This window comes from Plectropomus leopardus, chromosome 12 (genome assembly GCF_026936395.1).
Source record: "Plectropomus leopardus strain MGB_pleo_1.0 chromosome 12, ASM2693639v1, whole genome shotgun sequence".
NCBI lineage: Eukaryota > Metazoa > Chordata > Actinopteri > Perciformes > Serranidae > Plectropomus > Plectropomus leopardus.
In genome coordinates, this window is record NC_142187.1 from 35,293,573 (window position 1) to 35,302,379 (window position 8,807).

At 38.3% G+C, this 8,807-nt stretch overlaps 1 protein-coding gene across 1 annotated transcript; it reads left to right on the forward strand.

Moving 5' to 3' along the window:
• The first annotated feature begins 2,632 nt into the window (after positions 1-2,632).
• cldn15la (claudin 15-like a) lies at positions 2,633-7,917 on the forward strand. Its single transcript, XM_042498476.2, has 5 exons — positions 2,633-2,995; positions 5,759-5,923; positions 6,153-6,234; positions 6,663-6,776; positions 7,384-7,917. Exons 1-5 carry the CDS (start codon positions 2,779-2,781, stop codon positions 7,460-7,462), a joined length of 657 nt encoding a protein of 218 aa, XP_042354410.2. The 5' UTR covers positions 2,633-2,778; the 3' UTR covers positions 7,463-7,917.
• Positions 7,918-8,807: the final 890 nt, after the last annotated feature.

Sequence of the window (8,807 nt, forward strand, 5' to 3'; positions counted from 1 at the left end):
AAAATAATTATTTGAAGAAGGGAAAGTAAAAGTAAAAAAAACAGCCTTTAAAAATCAAAGGAAAGTAGGCGCAACAAATCGCAAAAGCAAAAAAACAGAAAAAACACGCACACAAAAGAAGGGGAAGAAGAGGAAAGATGTCAGGTATGGATAACTCAGTGTGGACGACCACACGAGCAGCTGAATCCATCAAAGGAAAATAAAAACACTTTTGTTTATTCCAAGGTAAGATGATAACTAAAGCTAGCTGGCGCTACCTTTGTGTGCTTAGCTAATGCTAGCTTTGAATGCTAAGCTAGATAACGTTAGCAAACAAACATCTGAAAATTCAGTTTTTATTTGATGGATTCAGCTTCTCATGCGGTCTTCCACACTGAGTTATCCATACCTGACATTTTTCCTCTTGGGTCTTCGGCTTTGGGAAGGCGAAAAATTCAACACCCCCCCTAAACTTTTTGTGTATCAGCGGTCAGACTAGCAGGTCCCGTTAGCACAGCGCTTCGGCATATTGCCGTCTGCAGAAAGCTTGACAGGCCTCCCGCGCATAGTAACGGTTGCTAACGGAAAATTGGAGGGACTTCGTGAAGGGTCAGTACTCCGCCAACATCCCACATGCGTATTGTAGACCTTTCTGTCGACTTCTCTCTGATATTTCTGAGCAGTTTTTTCCAGAAATTTGATATTATTTCCTGTGAAATATCTCTCATGGTAGGAGTGAAAGCTCGACAGGCGCAGCAACAGTAACAAAGGAGGTGGGGGGCTCAGTGAAGGACCAACTCACCCTCACCAGCTGTGGTTGTACTTGCACTAGCTAGGAGAAGCAGCTAACGGCTAACGTGGTTTGCCGTGAAACACAACAGAAAGCTGCATGTAAACACGCAGGCTGCCTGCTCTGAAGCAGAGTGAACCAAGACACACTCTTCACAGCACATTACACGCCCTCCTTTTTTATTTTCCACAATAAAAGACCAATTTAAATTACTCAGAGTTTTGCTAAGAAGCAACTCAACAAAAACTAGTTTACACAGACACAGGTGTATTTTCAGAGCTTACCTCGTTACTGTGCAGCTTTGCTCGCAGATCTGTGAGCCCTCAGGTCCTTATCTGCTCTGTCTCTGCCACAGACAGAGACATAGTTTGTCCTTCATCTGTGGACGTCATTAACATCAGGAGAATCTCTATCCCAAAACAGCGTCGCAAAATTCTTGCTCAAGGTGAAAAAATACGCAAAAGACGCAAAGATGCAAAACAGGCGTTCATCGCCTCGAGGGTTGGAAATTAACGTTTTTTTCCACCTGCCACTTTGGCTGGTAGAGTCCAAAATCTACCAGCCAGCCAACAGATAACCATTGTTTTATTGGCTGATGAGTGAAGCAAATCTAAGATTTTCCAACATTGATAGCTTCGTGTCTAACAGGTCCATCATGCTGCACAGAGTGAATTCACGTCTATTCATGTCTTTGTATTGACTTTGTGTGTAAATACTCGTCCAGTTTGAACATGGCATTAGTGCTATTGTACTGTATAGAGTGGTGAAGTACTGAGTCCTAAAGCGCATAAGTCCGTTAGCATTTTCCCATTAAAAGTCTCTGGGTTTTAGGTTTTTCGTTAAATTCCTTAAATAAGGTCTATAGTTAATACAGGATAAAGATATGTAGATGTTTTGGTCTGCAACATAAAATACGTCCGTATAAACCCAATTTTTTTTTTAACTTTTAAGGTTTTACTTGTCTTAAAAAAGGCGGTTGCTAACTAGTGGTTAAATCGGACTACAATCTTTGTCGGGGATGTTAGAGGTCATCGCACCAGACACAGACACTCATTCACCCCACTTGTCCCCCTTTACAGTTTTACAGAGTTGCGCCCGAACTTGTAAATTTATCTGTTAATAATATATTTCGATCATGTGCGCGAAATCAAATCAGAAGTTGAACGATGCGGGGGTGATGACGTTCAAGTTATGCAACCATGATGTAGTTGGTTTATAGCCTAACAATGGTGGCGGTGATTTCATTTACGCTTCAAAACACACAAAAGTGGTGTTCATCTGTGAAGATTATCATGCTGAACAAAACGTGTAAGTGTCATAAATTGTTCGTCACAGAGCTTATTTTTAACGAAATCCCATTCAAAAATCCTATAAGGGAACCAGTGTGATGCTGACAACAAAAGTATGTCATCCAGTCACCACGGACTGCCTCTGGACCAATCAAATTGCTTGGTTGGAACTAACTGTTGTATAATTGGAAATAATGACAGCCAGTGAGGTGCCTGCAATAGCAATAAAGCTGCTAATGTTTTGAACATCCATCGCCATGCTTCTTTGAATGTTATCATGAGAAAATCGTAGTCGCAGAACATCACTCAGTGGAAATGCAGTCATCTCCACATTGTGTTTTATTGACATTTCGAAAATATTGCCTAAATTTTGTGCAAATCTGTAATGGAAACCCGCCCACTGTAACACAAACCCCTGTAGATAGTTTTCTAGGTGATACGAGGTGTGGCTGAAGAGTTACTGTCAACGTCATGATCAATACTGAGTGGGAGGCGGTGGGGGAACTACAGGGAGCGGCTCCCAGCACTTTATGGCCCCTGGCAGAGGGTAAAGTGCTGCTGTTAGAGCCACAGACGTCAGATTAACACCTGCAGGACAGAGACCACATCCGCCAACAACCTGACTTCACCCACTGAGGCTTTACCGAGGAACACCAGGCCTTGTGCAGCTGCCATTTTAAAGGACTCGTTGGATTCTTCTTCTTCTGAAACGTTGCCACCATGTCGACGGCTGTGGAAGCGACCGGGTTCATCATGTGCATCATCAGCTGGCTGATGACCGGCGCGTCGCTGGCAAACGACTACTGGAAGATTTCGTCCGTGTCCGGCAGCGTCATCATCTCCCAGAGGCAGTTTGAGAACTTGTGGCACTCCTGCGCCGAGAACAGCGCCGGCATCGCCGAGTGCCGAGACTTTGAATCGCTGCTCGCCCTCCCTGGTAAGAGGTGCCCTGTAGACGTCAAAGAGCTCTTGTCTTTTTCTTCCAATTTCCAACTAGCAAAGATACTTAAGGCTTTTTATGAAACTCTAACAGACATTTTCTGACTTTGTGAGGACCTCTGAGAAGTGTGAAAAAAGGGATAATTGACCATTGGGGCATGACTTCTTGCTGAAGTTTGAAACGTCTATCACTTGTTAAAAAACTACTCTTCGAACTGTAGATCTAGAAAAAATACTTTGCTAAAATTTAGTTCTCTAAAAATTCTCTAAAAACAGTCATTGAGGTCAACTTCCTCGTAATGAGGCCATGAAGCTGCTAAAGGAAACCCCTTATCTATAGTTCAGGTTCTTAGAGCGGAAAAAGTTTTATAAAGTTATCAACTCTAAACTTAAGAAGCTCGCTGGTTCGATCAGGCTCTACCTGTCATAGATTTTTGTATTTTTGATTGATTCTTGTGTTTTGTTGTAAGTAGGACAGCACTCCATGTGGCACCATTTCAGAAATACTCGTCCAAAGGTTGGCAGATTTACAGCCAGAAGTTTCCCGCCTTAAACACATTAAGATCTTTAGGATTACGTTTTTTTTCTAGGTACAAGGTACAAGGTAGATTTGTTGTCATTATTTTTAAACATTGTTAAAAAAAATAAAATTAAATAATTAAATAAATTAAATTAAATAAAATGAAATGAAATTATAATAATAATAATAAAATTAAATCACAGTTACTGGTTAGACTGTGGCACAGAAAACACAACTTTTTTTTTCTCAAATTGATTTTTTACAGTAAAAAATGTGCAATAAGTGCACTGAAAAAAACATTTTTCCTCTCATGACTTGTCATATAAAATCATCTTTTGGGCGCCATTTTGAGCCTACGCCACCGACAATAAAATGGAGGGAATCACCTGCCGCCGTCCAGCAGAGAGAGGCCGACAGCGCGGCTTTATTCTCACTTTACTTTGGCTTTATTCTGTTGAATATTTGCTCATTCGTTTGACTTTAGGATTTCATTTTAAAGATTTGCTCAGTCAGAAAAATGGCAGATTGACTGAAGTAAAAATTTTTCCCTCCGAAATGTCCTTAATAAGAAGTAAAAAGTATCAAGAGAAAAATATACTCAAGTGAAGTACAAGTGCCTCCAATTTGTACTTAAAAAATAATTTCAATCCACGTTTTAAGGGGTTAATGAAAAATTAGAAATGTGTCAAGATAGGTCAAGAGGGCTCAGAAATAAAAACGTTTGATTTGGTGCACAACAAAGACAGACATAACAAATATAACCTGTGATTGAGATCATGTTACCAAATGATTGATTTTGTCACCAGCTTTCTGTCCTGAAACTGTGTGAGGCTCATAAAGAGGAGCGGCAGGTTTTTATGATCATTAGAGGTCATCTGGTCCATAAATTACCACAGCAGTGCAGCTGGGGACTGTAAACACACACACACACACACACACACACACACACACACACACACACACACACACACAAAATATTACTTCCAGTTCCTTGTTTTCCTTTCTTCCATATAAGTATTTTGAATCAATTTCTCCTTAAATCTGTATTGTTGTGGTGCTGATATGTTCTTACAAGGCGACTTTAGAGATACAAATCACCCATGCTGCTTTATAGGGCATAAATATGAGCAATGAGACGGATGAGATGAAACAAGATCACAGTTTAAAGAGGTGACCTCAGTCACTGAATTTGGTAAACTGGAGGGCGGACTATGAAGTTAAATAAGTGCCTTAGTCTGTGGAGTCTAAAGCGATTTTCTGTACTACATAGCTGGTTCTCTTTTTATTTTGGATCGCCATGGCAACTTTCACTGCAGACTTAACCTGGTCGGGAGCAACTTAGAACTGAAAAGCGTCTTTCACATCTTCTCTGAGGAGCGTCACTCGATAATCAGTGTCAGCATATCAGCTGAAATGATATAAATACACTTAATACAACATGTTGAGCCATAATGTGACATAAATGCCACCTAACAGTGCCATGCATTTAAAGTATTGCTATATGCATAGTTGTTTTTTTTCACAGGAGCCTACAATTAATCAGTGATGCAAAAAATTAAATCTGAGCAAGAATATTATTTACCTTATTCATATGTTTGCAAAATAATTTTGTCAGATCAAACTGTACTGTTACCACATGTGTATATGCTTAGTTCTAATTTGTCTGTTTTTACACTGTTGTTATGATTTGGCTAATGGTCGGTTTTTATCACAGATAAAATTTTGTAAAATTCATTTTATTTTGTATTTTTTGACAAAAATTAAAGTGATTTATGTATCTTCATTACAAGACCGTGTCAAACTTAAACATAGTTCTTGACAATAATGTTTAAATCCACTACAAAGTTTCGGAGCTGCAGAATGAGCAGCTGTTAGTCGGAAATAATGCAGTGATATAACAGCCTAAAGAGATCGTCCATATTAACTTGTGCATTCACTAAACATAATCTTCTGTAAGCTGTTGCCTTAATTGTAGCAACGGCGTCAGTTTGTGCTGAAATACATTTTAGTGTTCTTCAAAGGTTGAAGTAGGTGGCAGGCAAATGAGGCGCTGAACTCGTCATTTGACTTTGTCTGTGAACGCACTCAGAGTATGAAGCAGAAAGAGTTAACAAAGAAAGCTGATAACCACCTTTGTGGTTCCTGCTAGTTCTGACCGATTCAGTGCAGATGCTCGTCTATGTTGATGACTCACTGATGTTTTGGTGAAATTGTCCAAACTTTGTCGTTCCCTCTCTGCAGCTCACATCCAGGCGTGTCGCGCTCTCATGATCATCTCTCTGCTGCTTGGCCTCGGCTCCATGATCGTGTCTCTGCTCGGACTGAAGTGCATCAAGATCGGCTCGGCCACCGACCAATCCAAGGCCAAGGTGGCCATTACCGGGGGGATCCTGAGTATCCTCGCTGGTGAGTCGCCCAGACTGAGGTTTACCTTCACTGGGTACATGTGATACAGTAAAACTCAAAACTATGAAGTGACAATAAAATATAACATATTGTCATATATACAATTCTTATTTTAGCCACAAGGTGAATTTACAGTGCTGTATGTGTACAGATAGCAGCCCCTTTGTTGTCCAAAACCGACAGGCTTTTTAAATTTTTTATGAATGTTTGTGTGGTTTGTGTGTTGCAGGTCTGTGCTGCATGATAGCAGTTTCCTGGTACGCCTTCCAAGTCGTGCAGGAGTTTCACAACCCTTTATTCGGTGGCGTGAGGTGAGCTGATCCAAACACACACTCTTTAAAAGTTCAGTTACTAAGTTAAATCTGAAATTATAATAATTATTATCTTCTACTTTTTTTGCATTCTCTAGCATTTTTTTGTGCACGTTTTTGAACGATATTAAACCAATTCTCATTCTCAATCCTCTAAAAAAAAAAAAATTCCACAAACATAACGAGTCTCAGCCAGATTTTAAGTGCTGTAAAGTAAAGTGAAATGTTATTTTAAAAAATGTTTTATACCCTTTTTCTTCACCTTACCATGTGCTTGTGTTGACATCATGGTAGCGGCATCATGCACGTCAACAACAGAAGGATACCAAGAGCTAAACATGTAGAAGTCCTCGGCAACATGTGACGAGATAGGATGACAATGTGTTGTGTGTTTGCAGGTGTTTTTATTCTGTCCTTTGTGTTTGCAGGTTTGAGCTCGGTGCCGGTCTTTATTTGGGATGGGGTGCATCCAGTCTGTCCATGTTGGGTGGAGGTTTTCTCTGCTCTGCCTGCAAGAGAGCGTCACCTGAACGCAAGCAGGGGTATGTGCTTCAAACCTCACCGCGTTTCATCGTCTTCTTTTATCAGCAACAAGATTGAAAGTGCAGAAAAAGTGCAGCTCAAATGTTTTCAGAGGCTATTAAATTGAAATATATATATATATATTATGGTGAAGTTGGCTAAATTACTTTTTTTAGCAGACACTATCAGTTTTGATTGATTCTTAATCGAAGAGGAGATTTTATATGAGCAATATGCATACTTTTTTATTTGACTCTAATGAAGAAATCATAAATCCTTTGAAACCTGAGCAACCTTTTAAAGAACAAAATTTGCAAGAATAAATAAATAAATGAATAAAAATCAAAAGAAATGTAAAAAGGAAAATAAAAAACTAAAAACAAAACCTGAAAAATGCTTAACAATAACTACAATTATGTGACAAATTTTAAAAAATGAACTCCTGGTATATTAAAATAGATCATTTTAGGTATGGTTTTCTGGATGATCTACACTAGTTTTGTTTTTATTTTGTTGTTTTTTTGTAAATTAATTTTTTTTCCAAAGAGTTTGTGACACGTCCAAATGTCTGCTTTGAAAAAAGGACTCGCACAGTTTGAGTCTGACTTTGTCTCTCTTGTTTTACAGCGGTTACTATGGAAACAAGCCTAAAGTCTACACAGCTACAGCCAAGTCCGATCCAGACTCAGCCAGAGCCTACGTCTAAACACACACACACACACACACACACACACACACACACACACACACACACACACACATCTGAACACATTTAAGGACATTGTTCATTTAGTGATGACTCTAACTTTAACCTTATGTTAAATAATATACCTTTTTAACCCTAAAAAATTGGTTTTTGTAGGCGTCCTGTTTGTCCCCAGATGGGACGACAGTCCCCACAATGCAGTGATGACAGGAATTTACACACACTGTCACATGCACTCCAAACACACCGTATTTACTGAGCAATGTCTAACAAAATATGGACTTGTGTTTTCTTTTTCTGTCCTCTGTGAGATATTTGCTTATTTTTTTAAGAGTTTCTGACGTGATTTTTAAAATCTAAATCTAGAGAATACGTAAAGATTAATAGATGATTGTTGTTGATTGTGTAATTCTGTCTGGAAATTGTTTTATCGGAATAAAAGTTTGTTTTACATATCAGTGAGGTCCTGGGTTTTTTTTTTTAAAGGTACTTAAGTAAAATTAAAATACTGTGTTACAGGTAAAAAATCTTACATTGAAAATGATAATTAAGTAAAAGAGAGTACAACCAGAAACGTGTACTCAAAGTATTAAAAATAAAATAACCCAATGGAAAAAACTATACATAAATTATTAATTTAATACCTAATAATCTAAATAATCTTTAAAAATGTATTCTAATAGTTTGAAAAAAATCATATTAATTTTCTGCCAATAGTTTATTATTCAACTGATCATTTCTGCTACACATTAAAACAACTGTGTAATTTAATAGCAAAACATCACATTTTAAAAACTCCTCTTATGTGTTTTATGCAAAAATATTAATTAATCAGATAAATATATAAAGTAAAAGTTCAATGTTTCCCTCTTAAATGGTTTGATGTAAAAGTATCAAGTGGCAGGAAAAGGCATTACTCATGTAATGCACACATACCTCTAATTTGTATTTAAATATAGTGCTTATGTAAATTTACTTAGTTATCCCCCGCTGCTGCAAATACAGATTTTGTGATATACTTGATGTGATTGTGGTCATTTTGAACAGTATTTAACATTTTAAAATTGGTGTGTTAGCAATATTTTTTCCATATTTGGAATGAATGTTGAATAAAAGGGGCTCAAAGTGAAGTGCATCACCAGGTTAGGAGTGCACACGTGTTTGTATGTTATGTCGTGTGTGTGTGTGTGTGTGTGTGTGTGTAATCTCCTGTGTAATAACGATGATTAATGCACTGCAGTGCAGTAATCCACCTGTCTGTTCAGCTGCTGACAGGCAGAACTGTGGATTAAAGCTCCACAGCTTCAGTCTATCTATAGACCTCCTCACACATAAAACTGTAGAC